The following is a 19,745-nucleotide window of genomic DNA, read 5'->3' as shown; positions in this document are numbered from 1 at the left end:
TGCTAAATAACTATTCCTAAACTATTAGCAACTACATAAAAGCTTTTTATTTAACAGCATCCTCCTGGGAGACTGCGCTTGGAATGTGCATCGGGTCTGAAAAAGGCACAGATTTGGCTCAGTTGTAAATATTAGGTGCACAGAGGCGAAGCCATTGTGTAGAGTAGGGGGTGGGGCGGGTGGGGTCCTGATGCCCAATGTTGATAGAAGGATTCTAATTTCGCTTGGAATTTATTTTTTCTACTACAATTACAGTTTTGCTAAGAAAAATAGCATATCGCTTGTGCTCTCAGCTGGCTTCTAATTTTCAGCGTCTACAGATGAAGAAGACGTCTCATTTAACTAAAAGAATCACCTTTCTGCAATCTCCAGAGCCGCTGGGAAAACAGAAGATCGCTCAGCCCCACCGCCCCCAACGCGGCCACCTCTAGAGAGCCGGCCCGCTCCATCCCACCCCGCCCCACCCCGCCCCACCCGCCGGCCGCAGGTTAGGGCTTGCCCCACGCGATAGCGGCCTCAAAACCCCAGGTCTCCGAGGCTCGATCCCGTGTGTCGGCGTTTCTGCGTGGGGATGCTCCAAATCAGTAAACCACAACATAGAACCCAAGCTTGGACTCTGAACCAAACCCTCTTGCCTAGTTTTCTTTTTCTCGGTCTCGCAGGGATCCTCGCTACCCCTTGTCACAGCGTCTCCCCAGCCTCTCCCCTCCAACCACCTGCGCGTGTAAGCGATTCTCACGCAGTAAGGAGGGGCTGGAAAGAGCTCAGTCCACTAAGCACTCCATGCAGAGAAAGAAACTACAACTCCCATCACGCCCCGCAGCCTGTTCCCTCCTCCTCCTCCCCTCCCCCTTCCTCCCTCGGCCAGCGGCCGGGAGGCTCTGGGCTTTTATCTGCGGACGGGCGGGAGGGAGTCAGGTCCTCGCGATCTTCCCCGACCCGAGCGTTCTGCCCGGCGGCGGCGGCGGCGGCGGCGGCGGCTCTTAGCCGAGTTTTGCCTCCGCGTCCCCGCCAGCCCCGAGCCCGCGGGGGCAGACGGTCCGTCCCGGCGTGCGAGAGGATGGTGATCCGCGTGTTCATCGCCTCGTCCTCGGGTTTCGTGGCGGTGAGCACTGCGGGGGCTGGCAGCGGGCCGGGGCGGGTCTCCGGGGGTCGCGGGCGCCAGGCGCGGGTCCTGCGGGAGGCGCGCCCCGCTCGCCCCTGCGCGTCTCGGTGCGCAGCGCGTCAGGACGCGGGAGCTCGCGCCGGGCAGGTGATCCATCACACTTGCACAACAATGAAAAGGGCGGGGAGCAAAGGTGGGTGGGGGACCCCAGCTCACCCACAGGCCCGCTCTGCGCGGTCTGAGAGGGAGACAGCGCTGCGGGAAAATGGAGTCTGCGGGAAGCCCCCAGCTCCAGTAGTGTGGCTCGGGAATTTGGAGAAGGGGTAGTCTGAGAGCTTCGGGGGTCCCGCTTCCCTTGGTGTTAGTTCTTCCCGATTTGGGACATTCAGCCTGCTTATATTTTGTATAACCAGCTTTTATCTAGGCTGCTTAGCTACCTAGCTCCTGAATGAAACAAGTTTAAGTAGTAATTGCTCTCCACCCTCCCTTCCTCGCCACCCAGTACATTTCTTTAGTTTCATACCTGCGCAAAGAGAACTGTAAACTAGGTTTGTCCTGTCGTGCCAGGATTTTTTTGTTTGTTTTGTCTTTTTTTTTTTTTTCCCTGCCTTGGATGCTATGAATATTTTTACATCTTTATGTAAATGTGTGTGTTTGGTTTCTTTACCCTTGTAGTGCCGTGGTCAATTTCATCTTGAGGATGTATAAATTGTGGTCTCTCTAATTATCTTAAGCTGTTTTGTTTGGTCGATATTACTGATTTTTTTTTTTTTTTTGGAAGAGAAATTAAATAGCTGGGTGTCAGACTGTAAGGAAAAATTCAGTAGTATACTTGATAGCCCACTGAGTAAGACATGTTTTACATGATTATTAAGACTTGGTTTCCTGGGCGCCTGGGTGGCTCAGATGGTTAAGCGTCTGCCTTCGGCTCAGGTCACGATCCCAGGGTCCTGGGATCGAGTCCCGCATCGGGCTCCCTGCTAGGCGGGGAGCCTGCTTCTCCCTCTGCCGCTGCCTCTCTCTATCTCTATCTCTCTCTCTGACTCTCATGAATAAATAAATAAAACAAAAAAAGTTAAAAAAAAAAAAAGACTTGGTTTCCTTAGTAAGAAGCTATAGATTTAAGACGTTCTTTGGTGAGATATATAATCAAATACATCAAAAACGCAATATTGATTGCTTAAATTTGATCTGGTCAGTTGCCTGCCGAGCAACAACCAGATTGTCCCAAAATTTGTTTCTGAAGCAGGTGGGGTGGAGGATGGAATAAAATATTGTTTGTAAATCCTTATAAACCATGGAGACTCTTTATTTAAAAAGAAATCAACACTGTAGTACAAAAAAGACCCCTTTTTCATTAGGAACAATAGATGGGAAACTCCACCTTATCTTTATATGCAGGCGTGTGATGGTCCCCATACTCCTGATAGTTTTGGTTATTTCTAGTTATTTGTGGTTGCTTAGTCATACCTGTCTTTTACAGATTTCTCTACTGAACTACACTTCAGTGTCAGGAAACTCATATTGTTTTGTGGATAGATTTTTTTCAAATGCACTTCTTCGTAAGAATGCTACAAAGCTTTTGGTTTCACCACAACTTGTATGCTTCAGTAATTATTACAGTAGCATTTTATTGATTATGGAAGGGCTGATCTGTAGTATTAAGCCTAGGTTATGTTGGACAAGTCAAAGTCAAATTACTTGGCTTATCCTGTCAGCAGGTAATATACCAAGATAGTTCTGGAATTTTGTATCTCTATTTCCTCAAATCCATTAAGAAGTATTTCTTGTCTGCATATGTCCTTTTTTAATTTTTAAATACACTGTTATGCGTTTTGCACATGAAGCTAGACTTAAGAGACCTAAGTTTTAATTCAGGCTCTGGCTAGTAGTGTAAGCTTGGATAAGGTGCTCCATCTCTGCCTAAGTTTCTCTTCTGTAGGCTGTGATGTATAGGTTGTAGGATGTGTAGGTCCTGAAGGATTGTGATGTATACCTCAGAATTACATTCCAGCTTTAACCTGTTCTGATTTCATCAGTTGGGTAAATGTGGATAAATCCTTGTAACAGCTTTTTTTTTTACTTTAAATTTATACATATTAGCCTCAAAGTGAGTTTATTCTTGTCCTTTGGTGTTTTACTGTGATGTTTCAGGTTCCCTCACTGCCCTACCTGGTAGTATGTGTTCTGACATGGTTTGATTTGAGCTGGAAGACATAATTTGTTATCACGTATGTACAGCCCATAAACCGTAATTGTCTATTTTAATGGACCTAACTTTTTTAGGTCTCAGACAATCCTCAGTCGGTAAGTCCAATTACAATATTATCTCTTATCTTAATACACAGTTTTTCTGTAATAATGTAATGTTGATACTTTTGGTGATGATAAGTATATGCTTATATGCAAGAATAATGATTTCTAAGAGATGATGAAGTTGTTTAGGTTAACTGTTGGCCTGGGGAGGTTAATGGGGCTTATAGCATTAAACTATATTAAGCTTTGATGGCATAGCCTTAATGTTTTCCCTCCAGCAGTGTTGTGTTGACCATTGGCACTGTTTTATCTGGTGACCAGCTGTGACTAGCAAGTGCATGGGAGAACAAATAATTTGATTTCCAAATCGGTTTGGTTCTAGCTGAATTTTTTTAACCCACAAGGAAGTATGTAACTAGAAATTGACTTTGCTAAGTCAGTCCCTGGTATTACCACAAAGGTGTTCTGCCCCAGTCAGCAGTAGATTTAAACAATCTAGAGAAAATCCTCATATCTTGTCTGACTTCCCTGAATTCTCCAGCTTTAACACATAACAGTGATATTTGGGATAATTAACACCAAGGGATGGAAGGTTGCCCTTTTATCCGCCCCAGCTCCAGGTAAAATCTGCTTTTACTAGGAAATAAAAGACATGCCACATTATTATGCTGTGGATACCTAAAAAGCAGATTTCTTATGCAGCTGATAATGTTGCTCTCATTCATATTGTAGTGAAGGACGTTTATTTCAGTCCTCAGAAAATAGTATATTCCAAAAGTGCCATTTTAAAATTTAATTTATTCTGGTTGTATATCCAGAAGGGGGTGTCCTGGTAACTTTATTCAGGAAGTATATTAATATGACTTTGAAATTTAAAAACATTGAAATCCATCAGTTACTTCACTCATTCATTATTTTATTCATTCAACAAGTATTTTCTAAGGGTCTGCAGCTTGCCCAGCTCTGTCCTTGTTCTTGTGGGGAACTGGAGAAGAATAGAGGATGTGGTCTCTGCTCTCAAGAAATTTAGGTGGGGACCGGGTGGGGCAATAAGATAGGAAAGCTAAAACCACCAGTAATAAAGTACAGCCCAAGGACACTTGCCTCTTTCAGAACACATTATCAGAGATAGGAATAATATACGGGCAGAGGGATACATTGCAGGATGTCAGATAAGGAGGAAATGTGCCAGAAATCATAAAATATGCATGTGGGAGCCTTAGGCAGACGGCAGGGAGAGGAATTGAGTTAGATTTGGAGCCCGGGAGAGAGTGCAGGGCCCACCTTGTTCAGGCTGGAAAGGGAGGAGTTTTGGGTAGAAGACGGCAGGCAGTGGATGTCCCTGTGGACCTCATTTGAGGACGGGGTAGACTTTCAGTTCCTGCAAGAAGCCCATGATAACAAGCTCTGTAGTGCTCAGCATCTCAGAGATGTCTTCAGTATCTACGGCTTGCGTGCTGTCTGGAGCCTTTTGTCCCCAGGGAACAAGGGACTCTCTGGCAGGGAGGGACCCCTGGTATGTGATTTTAGAAAAATCTTTACCCCTGTGCTTGCTTTGACTAAAATGTCTCAAAAAAAGAAATACAATCTTTCACTCTTTGTTAAAGTTTCTGGGCTCAGTTGAGCTGGAGGAAAACCTAAAGCGGTTTTCTTGCAACGTCCAACCACCTAAAATCACAGAGAAGGAAATTTGGGCATAGAGATTAAGTGGCTTACTCTGAGGTCATTTATGTCAGTCACTGCAGAACTAAGGAAGGGTTAAATGGACACCAGGTCTCTTGACTCCTGAAGGTATTCATGCCTGTGTTCATTCAGCAATGCATTCATTCATGCATTGATTGACTCTGGCATTCATCAATCATTGAAAACCTACTAAGTACCAGGCTCTGTGTTAGGTGCTATTAGGTGCTACTAGGTGCTAGGTGTATGTGAGCGCCAGGAGAAAGACTTAAATGCCGGCCTTATGGCACAAATCAGGGCTAACTCTCTACAGCTCAAAGACTTGGGATACAAACCATTTCAGCAAGGAGCATGAAGGGCTGATATGAGCTTGGGCAGTGTTAGCGTGAGCATGGTGAAATGGATGGTATATCCTTGGATATTGGAGAGGGGCCATCACTGGGAGGAAAAGATACAAAGAAATTGGAAGCCAAGTTGATAAACATAGAGCTTTGCCCATGGCCGCTGCTATATTTTCCAGGGGGGATGAGAGTAGCCAGCAGAACTCATAGAGATTATGCTCAGAGTTGTCTGGATCTTTGCAACTGTAGAAGGCATACCCTACTGGTTTGCATGGCATAACTATTTTAAAACATGTAATAACCAGTGAAGCTGTTGCATCTCCACAGAATGTATTCAGTGAAGCTTCACTGTGTGAGGAGGCCCCGGCAAGGAGTTCCAAGGCAGTTAAAGTCAGGATATGACCATGTAGAATAGACTAAGACTGGGCAGTAATTCCTAAGTGATTCTAATGCCGGAAGAAGCTAGTGAGGGTAAGTCTGGGTCATCAGCCTCTTTCTTTCTTTCTTTCTTTCTTTCTTTCTTTCTTTCTTTCTTTCTTTCTTTCTTTCTTTTCTTTCTTTTCTTTCTTTCTTTTCTTTCTTTCTTTTTCTTTTTCTTTCTTTCTTTCTTTCTTTCTTTCTTTCTTTCTTTTTCTTTCTTTCTTTCTTTTCTTTCTTTCAAAATTTTATTTATTTGAGAGAGAAAGTGCACAGGCATGCGCATGAGCCAGCAAGCATGAACAGGGGGAGGGGCAGAGGGAGAGAGAGTGGGACAAGCAGACTCCCCACTGAGCACAGAGCCTGATGCAGGGGCTCCATCCCAGGATGCTGAGATCATGACCTGAGCCAACGCTTAACTGACTGAGCCACTCAGGCATGCCTCATTAGCCTCTTTAACTCATTGGATCTTCAGAGTCACAGGGCAAGGTGGTTATTTATTCCCATTTTTACAGATGAAGAAGCTGAAGTTAACTGCCCTGATGAGATCAGACATAGTAGATGGTGGGATCCTGAGTCAAACTCCAGCTGGCAGTTTCCAGAGCAGTTCTCCTCTGTGGGCACCATGGCACCCTGGGGGAATGGGAGTACCAGGGATGCTTGACATCCTGTAGTGTGCCAGACAGTCCTCCCTAAGAACTGCCCTTGCAAAAATGCCAGAGGTACCCTTGATGAGAAATGGTGCTGAAGAGCATTGGCAAGTGAGGGTGTGGAGTGAGGTTAGGAGGTGGGAGCATATAAGAAATGACCAGGAGAAGCAAGAGTAAGTTGGGGGTGCAAGCACAAGGATGTGATTGTAAGGGAAGGCACGTTCATTTAATTTCCTAAGGGCTGCCATTAACAAAGTACCAAAACCGGGGGCTTAAACAACAGGAATTTGTCTCACAGTTCTGGAAGCTAGCTCAAGGTGTTGGCAGGATTGCCTTCTTAGGGCTGTGATGGAGACTGTGTTCCATGACTCTCTCCTAGCTTCTGATGGTTTGCTGACAATCTTTGACATTCCTTGGCATGTAGATAGATGATTTTGATATCTGCCTTCATGTTTACATGCCGTTCTCCTTGGGTGTGTGTCTGTCACAGTGTCCAGATTTCTCCTTTTTATAAGGACACAGTCCTATTGAATAGAGCCTACCCTAATGACTTCATCTTAATTGATCATCTGCAAAGATCCTATTTCCAAATAAAGTCACATTCATAGGTACTGGGGGTTAGGATTTCAACATCTTGGGGGAGCACAATTCAACTCATCACAACATGGAATATGAGGGTTGAAATAGAAACACTAATTAATGGGGGGTGCCTGGGTGGCTCAGTTGGTTAAGCGACTGCCTTCGGCTCAGGTCATGATCCTGGAGTCCCTGGATCAAGTCCTGCATCGGGCTCCCTGCTCAGCAGGGAGCCTGCTTCTCCCTCTGACCCTCCCCCCTCTCATGTGCTCTCTCTCTCTCATTCTCTCTGTCTCAAATAAATAAATAAAATCTTTAAAAAAAAAAAAAGAAAGAAACACTAATTAATGGAATTTCCCCCTTTAATTGAAAAGACTGTAGGCACATTTCTTGAATCTTAAAGTTAGCAGCTGGATATGGAATTGTATGGAATTCAGTTAATGTATAAGTTCTGTTGCTAGGAAGGGAGATTTAGCAATATCCCAACTGAAGATCTGACCTCAGTTTTTCTAGTTCATTTTACTATTTCCCAAATTTGATATTTTCCTATTCTACAATAATATTTTATCAAGAGCATGGACTCTTAGAAAATTAGGGGCTTTTTATCCATTTGTATTGGGATACTTTTAATAAACATTTCTATTTGAGGAAATGAAATTTTGAAAAGTATTTATAATACAATGTGGTTTCAATATTGCAGGAATTTAAGACTATTTGAATCTCATTTTTTTCCTGTGTTTTTCAATTTTTTGGTCAAAACAGAAAAGGAAAACAAGTATAGTGAAAAAAAACAAAAACAGTTTAGTAAGAAGCAATATGATACCCGGGTGCCTAGGTGGCTCAGATGGTTAAGTGTCTGCCTTCGGCTCAGGTCATGATTCTGGGGTCCTGGGATCGAGCCCCGCATCAGACTCCCTGCTCCTTGGGGAGCCTGCTTCTTGCTCTGCCTCTCTCTCTCTGTCTCTCATGAATAAATAAAATCTTAAAAAAAAAAAGTATGATACCAAATTAAATAATATTTCTTCTTTAGATTTTTTTTCTTGATTTATTTATTTAAGATTTTATTTATTTGAGAGAGATTGTGTGGGAGCACGAGCGGGGGGAGGGGCAGAGGGAGAGGGAGAAGCAGAGTCCCTGCTGAGCGGGGAGCCCAATGTGGGGCTCGATCCCAAAACCCCGAGATCATGACCTGAGCCGAAGGCAGACACTTAACTGAGTGAGCTCTAAACTCTAACCTCAAACGGAGACCCTTTCAGGTTTCAGCAAATTTTCAGTCGGGACTGCTTTAATGGGTGCTACGGTCGTTGCAGAGTTAGCTAGCAATAGAAGTTATTCTGATTCAGATTACATTCCTATAGAGATTATTTTTCTGTGATTAGCTTTTGTTACACTGTCTATTCAGTATGTGAAAAAGGACCTTAGCTTTCCAAATTAGAAATTTAGTGAAAACAACTTTTTTTTTCCTATGAAATGGCCAATGCTTATTAATATTTGATGGAAAATATCCACTTCTGATTATATATAATTGTTTTTTGGGGGGTCCTTTTTCTAGTTGTTTTTTAAGACATGTCATCGAGGGGCACCTGAGTGGCTCAGTGGTTAAGTGTGGGACTCTTGATTTCTGTTCAGGTTATGATCTCAGGGCCCTGAGATCCAGCCCTGCATTCAGCAGGGAGTCTGCTTGAAATTCTCTCACTCTCTCTCAAATAAATAAAATCTTAAAAAAAAAAAAATGAAAACATGTTGTTGAGCCTTTCTTTTGAGTGATTGTTGAGCCCAGTAGTGATCAGTGTTGTCTGGAATGGGGGTGGTTGCGGGGCCAGGAGAGGTGGGGTTTGGAGACCAGAAGTCAACAAGCAGCCGCAACCCAGCAGTGTAGTTTGAGGCTGTGCAGCCTCCCTTCTGTCTGTCCTCTTTTAAAAATAGGCTTATCTGAATTTATCTGCCAGCACTGATTAATTACTCAGGAACTGAACAATGGTAACTAAAAGTGTTGTTATTTCTTTTATGTTTGATTATTTTTTTCTGAACTCTAAAAAAGAAATCAACCTAGGAAAAGCACCTTCATGATGGCTTTGCTGTAGGACTGAAAGTTGAACTGGAGGCTGGCAGATAGGGGGCCCCCTACCAACAAACCCAGGTACTTTTAGGCTGGTGCAGCCCCTGGAGACTAGAACAATGTGGTTGGTCCCGGATCTGGTTCCCTCTGTTACCATTGACAACTTATTCATTCCTGAAGGGGCCAAACTCTTTTGGGCTGGCTCAGTCCCTGGAAAAACCCCAAAGGGCGTTTCCTGGAACTGACCCCTGAAAGTGGAAGGGCAGGGCGTGGTGTATATCAGGGCGTGTCTGCCTCCTTGTGGGACCTTTGTGGGCTCTCTGCCAACATTTCTTCAGAGCTCCTGAAGCCGGAAATGGAATGTTGGCTGTGACTGAGGGCAAAGGGTTTTAGGTACTTCAGGATGTGTTTTCCATTTCCTACCAGTGATGGCTCGGATCTGGAATTGGCTTTTTGTCAGCGTGGGCCTAGTGGATTTGGGAGTAGAGGGCTGAGAAGAAGAGAGACTCAATTAAGTGACTTGCTTGACAGGTCAGTCAGTGGTATTTGGTAATTGCAAGTATAGTTAAAGTCAGCAGCTATTACTACATACCAGTCCCACATTGAAAACAAAACAAAGCAAAACAGAAAACCCAAAGCAACACAACCAACATAGCTTTTGAGTTAGTTTTCCTTTTAGTGTTACACAAGGAGTGGGAGTATGGTCTTCTTCATTCATGACATTCCCATGTGATTTGAAGCTTACTAGTTCTCTGCTTTAGTAATTATAGTCATTAGGATAGTTCTTTGAATGGGAATTGGCCACTTCCGTAAGCCTGGGTCCCCTATTGACAGGAGTTTCAGGTTGCACTGACATTTTATGATAAACTACTTACTAGCCTAAAGCAAGTGTTTGGGTTGAACATTTGCTGATTTTATTTAATTCTGGAGTTAGCTTATATTCAAGCCAAGCACCTACTTCAGCCCCATCACGGATTATCTATCATTGGAAGGCAGTGTAGTCTCATGGTTAAGGCAGGGGCTGTCCAAATCCTAGCGCTGCCATTCGTGAAGGACACGGCCTTAGGCAAGTAACCTCGGACTCTTCATTTGTAAAAATGGGATAGGAACAGTACCTTCTGTATATGACTGCTTTGAGCACTGAATGAATAAGTCTTCCATAGGAGGTAGTTAGCAGAGTGCTAGGTACATAGTAAGTACTCAGTGCATATTATCTGTTATCTCTGTTCTGTTCTCATCAACAGCAGCATAGTAGTAATAGCAGTAATAAAACAATTAAAAAATTATAACCTTGGATCATGTAAGATCTTTAATCACCAAAAAAATTATAGTACATAGTACTTACTAAGCCAAGGATGCATGCTGGTGTAATTTTAGAGTTTTTAGTAAATTTAAGTATAAAGAGGTGTTTTTTTTTTTACTGAAATTTGAAGTTTGAATTGAATAATTAATAAGAACATTACAATTTGAGGTCATTCCCCCAAACAAATCACTTAATTAGAGTTCTGTAATTTTTGAGCATTTTATAGGTATACAGCATGTCACGCATGAGGCGCTAAACCATATTTATTCATTACCTACAGAGTGCTGACTACTATGCAATTGGTCACTATTCTGTGCTGTACCTAGTACATGAATTTAGAGTCCTGGTTTGATTTAAGGCTTCCTATACTTAGCAAGTAGATTTCATCCCAAATGATAGCTTTGACTGATGGATGGTGAAGCTGGGAGAGGGGTTTTGGAGCTTTGTCTGGGATCAGCTGGGAAACAAACAGTGTGACTGACTGTTGATGTCTGATCTGGCACCAGAGGAGGGAGGACCAGGGTTTATGCCATGTATTTGCCAGCCCTGTCTTAGACTCTTTCAGATTTGCATAACTGAATGTAGAGTATTTTGAGTCTGGGAGTAAAAGGGAAAAGAAATAGGAGACACCAAGTTGAATTGATGGATGGACAATGTCCTCTGCAAACATCTCACCCCAAATCTAGGGGGAGGGTGGTAGAGAAGGGCCAGGATCTCTGTGTTTAATGAAGGTGAGTGAAGAAAGTGATTATCATGACCGTGAAACTGAACACTGAATTTGGATGCTTTGTGAAACATTTGTGAGGAGCTTTCCTAGGCAGATGGGCAGGCGGATTGTGGTAAAGGAGGTTGGGGGCTTTGTGGGAGAAGTTGGTAGAAACAGAAGGGGAGAAAGATACTGGAGTAGGGGGACTCTGGGATATGCCTGTCTACCTTGCTGAGCCTTAGAGCCCTGGAAGGTCAGGTGAACAGTTAGTTTTTACCTGTGCCCAGAATGTGGTAGGATTTTTCCTACAGATTACTTAATCCTTATAATGACTCTACAAACTGTGTTTATTATATCCATTTTTCAGATGGGACTATTGAGGTACAGGGTGATTAAGTAACATGCCTAGGATCATTCAATTCAATGAATCCAGATTTGAACTCCTCCCTGTCTTAAGATTTTGTGTCCAGTACTTTTATCCCACATTACTCATGAGAAAAGCCCCTGCTCAGAGGCCAGTGAGAATCTGGGTCTTGCAGACCCAGAAACAGGCTAGGATAACAGTGTGTGAGCTCAAGTTAAAGAGAGGGGAAGGGGCAGGACTGCTAAAGAGCAGTTCCAGGGGTTCCCACTCAGCTGTTGAGCAGGTAATTATAGCCACAGTGTCCTTGGCATGTGAAAGCAATGACTTTGCTCCTGCAGAGACGGATAAAAGATATAAGGAATATGGATTGAAATGGAAAGCTAATATTTCATAAAAATTATAATAGTAATGAGAACAACACCTATCATTCGCACCATGTACAGGAAGTTTACTCAAGGCTTTATGTTTGTTGTTTGTATTCCTCAAAGAAACTTGGCATGCCATTCATATTCATTCTCTCCCCCCTTCACTCTCTCTAGCAAAATAGGAAACTGAAACTCAGAAATTTCAAATAACTTGCCTTGTCATAGAATCTAGAAGGTACAGACACTAGATCTGTGTCATCCATTTTCCTAATGGCCATGTCCCAGAAGAAGGAGTCAGAGGTTAAAGAGAAATTGGAATAGATGGTCTTTGAAGACACTGTTGAATGTTTTGTTGGATGTCCTGAAACCAAATGATATATTTTTTTAAGAATTTATTTATTTATTTAATTGACAAGAGAGACAGCTAGAGAGGGAACACAAGCAGGGGGAGTGGGAGAGGGAGAAGCAGGCTTCCCATCTAACAAGGAGCCCAATGCGGGGCTCGATCCCAGGACCCTGGAATCATGACCTGAGCTGAAGGCAGTTACTTAACCAACTGAGCCACCCAGGCACCCCCCAAATGTATGATTTACCTCAAATGCAATTCTCTTGCTTTGTGGGATAGAGTAGAACTGACTTGATGTGTTGAGCTGGAAGGAGCAGGATGGAATGGGAAAGTCATAGGGTAATATGGGAGAAGGAAAGGCTGGCCGGGAAGAGGTCCAGGGCAGAGATATTTAATCTCTTGGGATCTTTTGGGCAACATGAGATCTACTGGGACAAATGGTGGTGGTGGAAGTGTGTACTCTCATTCTTTCCATCCGGGATCCTCTGTTCTTCGGAGACATTTTCTCCATGGGCTCATCATTCCCTGTTTTCTACCCTGTAAATAATGTGTCCCTTTGGATGGAAAGAGTTTATTAGTATATTGCAGCCTACTGTGGGAGTTCAATGCAAGAGTGGGTAGAAAGTGGGAGGCCAGGGGCAGGGCTGTTATTAGTGGTTGTAGGGGAGGGAAGGAGGGCCTGTGGGAGTGTAGACTTACACTGTGTGTAGAGGGAAAGATGCAGTCAACATGCACAGGAAGGCAGGAGGGCCCGCCGGAGTAGGAGGACATTCGTACACCTCATCTGCCCAGTGTAATAATGGTAATTTTTGTGCTTTCCTTATTGTCAGCCATCTCTCTCTCTAAGATCAGATTCTTTACATGTAATTTACAGAGAGAACCTCGTAAGTATGGTTGGTAGAAGAGATTTGTGTGATACAAACAAGATGATAAGTGGAAAAAGGTGAACTTTAGGAGTAGAAGGACCTGGGTTCAAGTTATGGCTCCGGTGTCCTCAGTGGCAAGGTGGCATAACAAGTCTTTTAACTTCTCTGGATCTCAGTATCCCCATTTGTAAAGTTGTTGGAACTTAATGACAAGGCAGCCATTAATAATCTCATGAATTTCATTTACATTTAAGTCTATAATAATTCTCTGATCTTTGTGAATTTTCAACTCTAAATAAGCTATTCAGATTTAATTAAGGAAAAAAAATATTGTTCTAGTCAGAGAATAGGTCCAGAGTTAGATGGAACACATCTGTAGGAAGACCTGAAGCTGACATTGTTTATTAGGGCCAGTGTAGGCTAGAGGTCACAGTCTAGTTGTAGAGGCTAGAACCCCTTTTGAGTTAACACAGTGTTTTTAAATGTTTTTGAGCAAAGATTTTAAATCTTTGTGTGGGAGATGTCTTTCTCACAAACATACAATCTAGAATTCTTACTCTTCTTGAGACATCTGAAGATCTCTTTGACCCCAGTGCCTTACTCCATCATGGCATGGACGCATCAGAGTTGATTCATGGTGACCCCTTCATCGGGGCATGTGCCCTTGCGGGCCCCTACACCCCCTACCATTCCTGCTGTCTTCCCAACTCTGAGCCACTTGTTACTGAGCTTGTGCTCTTCTTTTTCCTATAGTACAAAGTATTTCTTGGCATGTATGTTTATCAAAAGTGGGAAACCACAAGATTATATTGAGAGGGTTCTATATGTTTCATGAAGAATGGAAGCCAGTGAAAGTTTTTTTGTGGAAAGATGGAAATAATAGTCCTAAATGGTTATTTGGTGCTTGTTGGCTTCATTCCTTTATGTTAACTACCTGACTCCTATGGGCATTTGAATGACTCTGTGGAAACTATTATGGGAAGTATAAAGTGTCTATTTCCTGTCTGCTTGGTGCTGGCCTCTCAGTCACTCTAATCTCTGAACTGCTGCTTGAAGTCATTATACTCTAGGTCAGAACTTCCTGGAAAAGCTTAAAAAATGAACTTGATCATACCCTAAGCCAGGTTGTATCACCAGCATCACCATTGTCATTTTGATGTGGGAATTCTTTATTGTGGGGTTGTCCTGTGCATTGCAGACACTGAGCACCATGCCTGGTCTCTACTCACTGGGTGCTGGTAGTACCCCCTGCCCACAGTTGTGACCATGAAAAATGTCTCCAGATACTCCCAAATGTCTCCTAGGGGGCAAAATCGCCCCTGGTAGGGAACCCCTGCTCCAATCTATAGTAGCAGAGAGGAAATGCTCACAAAGATTGCTTTAAAAACTGAAGAGATCATTGGATTCATCTTTCTCTTCTGATGAGGTGTGAGCTGTTAAATTACTAGTTCAAGTCTACACTGCTTGCCCTGGTATTTCTAGGACAGTGGACTCTGGACCTAGAATATCACATTGGGAGTTGGGAGACTGAGTCTGGTTCTGGTGATGACATTTTTTTTTTCTTTTTTGTTAACTCTGTGCCCAACATGGGGTTTGAACTCACAACCCCAAGATCAAGAATCACATGCTCTACCGACTGAGTCAGCCAGGTGCCCTCCCCCCACCCTTTTTGCTGCCATTTAATCAGCGTTCTGTTTTTAGACAAGAAACTTAGCTTCTCTGGGCTTCAGGTTTCTCATCAGGCTGTTATTGTTGTTTTTAAGTGAGATATAATTCACATACCATAAAATTCATCCTTTTCAATTGTACCTTTCAGTGGGTTTTAGTATATTCCCTGTGTTATCACCACTATCTAATTCCAGAACCTTTCCTCACCCCAAAAAGCTTATGTCCATTAGCAGTCACCCTCCATTCCCTCCTGCCCCCAGCCCCTGGCAACCACTGATCTCCTTTCTGTCTCTATGGATTTGCCTATTCTGGACTTTTCACATAAATGGAATCCCACAATATGTCGCCTTTTGTGTCTGGCTTCTTTTATTTAGCATAATGTTTTCAAAGTCCATGTATGTCATAGTATGTATCAGTACTTCATTTCTTTTTATGGCTGAATAATATTCCATTGCATCAATATACCACATTTTGTTTATTCATTCATCAGTTGATGGATATTTGTATTGTTCCCACCTTGGCTCTATTATGAATAATGCTGCTGTGACCATTTGTGTGATCATGTTTTCAGTTCCCTGGGATATAGACCCAGGAGAAGAAATGTGGCTCATATGGTAATTCTATCTTTAACTTTGTGAGGAATTGCCAAGCTGTCTTCCTAAGTAGCTGTTCCATTTCATATTCCTCTTAGCAGGGTAGGAGGATTCCAGTTTCTCTGCATCCCCACCAACACTTGTTATTGTCTGTCTTTTCGCTTACAACCATTTTCATGGGTGTGTAGTGGTATCTCCGTGTGGTTTTGACTTGCATCTCTGTAACAACTAACGTTGATGCTTTTTAAGAACCGGTTTAGATCCTTCTTTTGAAGAGCTCTTCTAGCTTTGAGTTTTTAAGTTTTTCTTCTATTCTACATATGAACCAATATGAGTAACACAGAATTGAGTCTTTAGGGATATCTGTTTTGGAAATTGATTGGATTAATCCGTTCTCCTATATTTATGAGTACCTTTTATTGCACAGTGTTTAGCCATATTCAGGATGCAGAATGGGTACATGGCATGATCCTTTCCCCTCCCATGTAACTCCTAATCTGAGGAAAAAAGGTGAACATGGAAAACAGAGGGTAACACAGAGTCCTATGGAAGGTAATGCTGAAATGATCTATCTTGTCGGTAAGTCTCAAGGGCAGGTATGTTTATTTGGATGAGGACAAAGAAAGTCATATCAGAGCTAGACAAAAAAAATAGCATCCTCTTGGGAAGGTGGCTGTTTTTAAGATTCTAGAAAATTTCACTTAAATAAAAATGGCCAGTGGAAAAAGTAAGAGTTTATTTTTTTTCCCCAAAATAGTTTATATGAGCTTGTGAACTGGAATAGATATCACTCACCCTGTTCTTTTTTGTCAAAAGAATGAATTTGGTTTGTATGTCTGTGCCACCCTTTTAGACTAGATGACTCCTTTTCCACCAATATGTAGTTCCTGTAGTGTGAGAGCAAGACAAATGGAGGTCCTCTAGTTAGTTCCACAGTGCTGTTTTAATAGCAAGCTTGGTTTTAAGAGATAATTAACAGGGAGGAGATGATTAATAATTCACTTTTTGAATTCCTTTTCCATTAAAGGGGAGAAAAGGGCTTCATCCTTTTAACAAGATTAAGTCTGTGTGTTAGGTTCAGAGAGCTTAGAAGAACCTGATTGGCTCCCGACGGCTTACAGCTTCAAGGCCTAACTTTTCGGCCTGGCATTTGGGGCCCTCGGTTATCTGATTCTGACCTACCTTTGCAGCATTTTCTCTTTCTGTTCCTTTGACTACTATATAAATACACCAGGCTTTTTTACCTTCTGCCTTCTATGCCGTTTCTCCTAACATCCCCTCTGCCTGTGCTCACCCTGCATTGTGACCAGATTCCCCTCCTTTCTTTGAAGCCTGTACCATTTCCCAGTGAAGTCTTCCCCACGGGCCTCCCTTTCTCCTCCTCCCTCCAAACTGGGAGGACTCTGCTTCTCCAACCCAACATGGTGCAGCCTATGGAACTGCTACGCTGGGGCCTCAACACATTCCACCCTTGGTTATAATTATTTTGTACCCAGGTTGTTTGAACTACAAGTTCTAAGTTCTTTGAGGTCAGGGCTGTTGGCATTCATCTTTCTATACCTCCACGTTTCCTACTAAAGAACTTGGCATGTAGCATTTGCTGAATGAATGAACAAGAAATATTGTTTCTGTGGCTTCCGCATCAAAAACATCAAGCTTATCGAGAGTTCGAGACCATGGCAGAGTGGGACTGGCATGGAGCACGTACACGGAAGTCTGCTCTGGAAAACATAAAAGGCAGCGAGGGACATGATTTACAGGTTTCCCCTGCTATCCAAAAGTAGAGCATTCCTATGAAACTTTTCATAAGCTGAAATGGCATCAAGCAAAGAAGCAATTACATTCATTTATATGAAAACAATTTTGAGTGTTCCCAAACCCAAGAAAATAACCTCTCTTAGGCTTTTTTGGATACCTTAAGACAAATATTGCTAACAGATGCATAAAACAAATAGAGATAAAGCACAGATGCTCATAGACACAGTTCAGAGCTATGGTGGCTTGATGCTGAGCTGCTGAGTGTAGTTCCGGGGCAGGAGCTTGGGGGCGCCACTCTCGCAGCTGGGGTGCACTCGGCTTCTATAAAGGCTCGCTCGCTGCCAAACAAACACTGAATACTATTTTCGCTTTTTGCCTTTTACATGAAGGTGAAAAATCCTCTTTGGATTTTTTTCAGTTAGTGAAAATAGGTACTAATGTAGGCCTTTCATATAAAAGTGAAGTGGCGTACCATGAACTTTGAAAAAGCAGGGATACCTTTATTTTACTGCTTCTTAAATAAGTGGCATGAAGAATCTATGTAATTAGAGGTAGTTTTATTATACTGTTACTTCTCTTATGCAGATATCGGAATTCTAGAACCCCTATGTGGAATGAAGCTGGAGACCTGGAGGGAAGCAGAGGGGCCTCTGAGAGGCAGTTGGCTAGTCCACATCCTGGGGGGCTGGGCTGGGGGCCGCCCTTCAGAGCCTCGCCTCAGACAGCTTAGTGACACAGGCCCGCAGCAGTCTTGGGCTCCACTGAGGGAGCCACAAAGGGAAGCTCTGAGAAGTGCCGACTGCCTCCTGGAAGCAGAACGAGAGAATTCCAGAAGCACAGTTTCCGGCTCTCGTTGGTATAAAGTGAAACAGCGGACTTTTACATTTTACACATAAGTGGACTCTGAGAATGTCAGTGCACCACATCAAAGTACAAAAATGGATTATAATGATGATTCTTCATCCAGAACAGATTAAATCAGGTTTGGCATGTTTTGCTTTGACGTACTCTGCTAAACAATGCAAGGAACATATGGGGTGCATTTTAGAAAGATTTCTAAACTAAATTAATTTAAAATAAAGTCAAAATAGATTTGGTTTTAAAGGGATGAGCTTCAGTTATACAGAAAACCACAATCTCCAATTCCAGGAGAAGGTAACTTATTTGCTCCTACCTCTGTCCCCCTCGTTGCATCTCTTTTGCCTTCCATCTTCCTTTCTCTCTACCTTCGGGTATAATACCTACCTGCAGGCTCTTTTCCCCCATCATCCTAGGAGCTGTTTGATTTATATTCCTTCCTTTTATATTTCTGATACTGTGCTTTTGTTCTTTGCTTACACATCACTGAGCTTCATAGCTCCCCTCCTCCCACCCTTCCCCACAGAGTACTGCCTGGCCCTAGAGGCACCCCTCTGTGACTGCCAGTTTCATATGGAAGTTCATGGTTGGCAAGCCCTATCTCCCTCCACCCCCCTATTAGACTATGCACTGCATCAAATTAGAGGCCTTGTTTTGTCACCTATGTTCCTGTAGTTCCTAAGACAGCCGAGCACATTGCAGGGTCTCCACAAGGTCTCATAGAAACCTCTGAGTAAACAATGACTCCTTGACCTTTTAAAGAGACTTTAATTTTTCTTTGTGCTGGCTCCCTGTGCCTTCTCTCTCTCTCCCTCCCCGCCCCCCCTTTCTCCTTTGTTAATTTCTCCACTTACTTTCTTGAGTCAAGATGGAAGGGAGAATTATATGGCTGAAAATACAGAGAAATTTGAGGTGGAAACACCAGAATTTGGAGGTACTCTTCAAGACTTCATTTTATCTGAAATGCAGGAGTTAGGGTCATCTGTGGGAAGGGTGAGTACCTGTGGAGATTTGAGAAAGCTATGAAATCCCAGTGGCAGTTGTGTGGGATTCAAACAGAATCAAGTGTCTAGCTGAAGCTAGATGATTCACGTTTTTAGCAGACAGGCACCTAGCTTTGCTCAGTAGCCCAAGGAGGGAAGATTAAGCTGATGACATGGCCAATCCAAGACAGGATGGGTCCATAGAATGCAGGTAACAGCATTCAGGGGCGCCTGGGTGGCTCAGTGGGTTAAGCGTCTGCCTTCGGCTCAGGTCATGATCCCAGGGCCCTGGGATCTAGTCCCACATCAGGCTCCTTGCAGAGAGTCTGCTTCTCTCTCTGCCTGCCACTCCCCCGGCTTGTGTGCTCGCTCGCTCGCTCTCTCTCCCTGTCTCTCTCTCTGACAAATAAATAAATAAATAAAATCTTAAAAAAAAAAAAAAGAGCATCCAGACTTTCTCTTAGAGGTATCAGTTTGTGCCTACAAAGGAAATGTGAACTCACTATATGATGCCTTATAAAATGTAATTGTGAAAATGATCTGGTGTCCCTCAAATTACTTTTCAAATGTAAGTAGAAGTAGTTTCCAGATCATCTCTTAGGATCACTTTCCACACAACGGAGGATTAACTGATGCAGAAATGGGAACAACATACTCAAAAACACACTGTGTACATAGTAGCATCTCCGGCCATTGACAAAGGCATGGCCTTTGGCTGAAGGCCGGTAATTCTTGCCTGTGGAAAATACTGTCCTCAGCAGGATTTCCTCCTTACTGCAGAGGATTTTGACTATTACAGCAAGTTTTGCTAGACCAGCTCTTCTGCCAAGTATTCTCTAATTAACAGGAGG

At 43.0% G+C, this 19,745-nt stretch overlaps 1 protein-coding gene across 2 annotated transcripts in view; it reads left to right on the top strand.

Annotated features, from left to right (window-relative positions):
• The first annotated feature begins 844 nt into the window (after positions 1 to 844).
• SH3BGRL2 (SH3 domain binding glutamate rich protein like 2) overlaps positions 845 to 19,745 on the top strand; it is a 58,905-nt gene continuing 40,004 nt past the window's right edge. The window contains exon 1 of one of the 2 annotated variants that reach the window (XR_013441201.1): positions 845 to 1,105. Coding sequence is in view for 1 of the 2 variants with exons in the window: in XM_036069427.2 (XP_035925320.1) it covers positions 1,061 to 1,105 (45 nt within the window). In the remaining variant the exon portion in view is untranslated. The remainder of the gene's footprint in view (positions 1,106 to 19,745) is intronic. The other variant, XM_036069427.2, reaches the window with a different exon arrangement.

This window comes from Halichoerus grypus, chromosome 9 (assembly GCF_964656455.1).
Source record: "Halichoerus grypus chromosome 9, mHalGry1.hap1.1, whole genome shotgun sequence".
Lineage (NCBI taxonomy): Eukaryota > Metazoa > Chordata > Mammalia > Carnivora > Phocidae > Halichoerus > Halichoerus grypus.
This window is presented reverse-complemented; position numbering and strand designations above follow the sequence as displayed.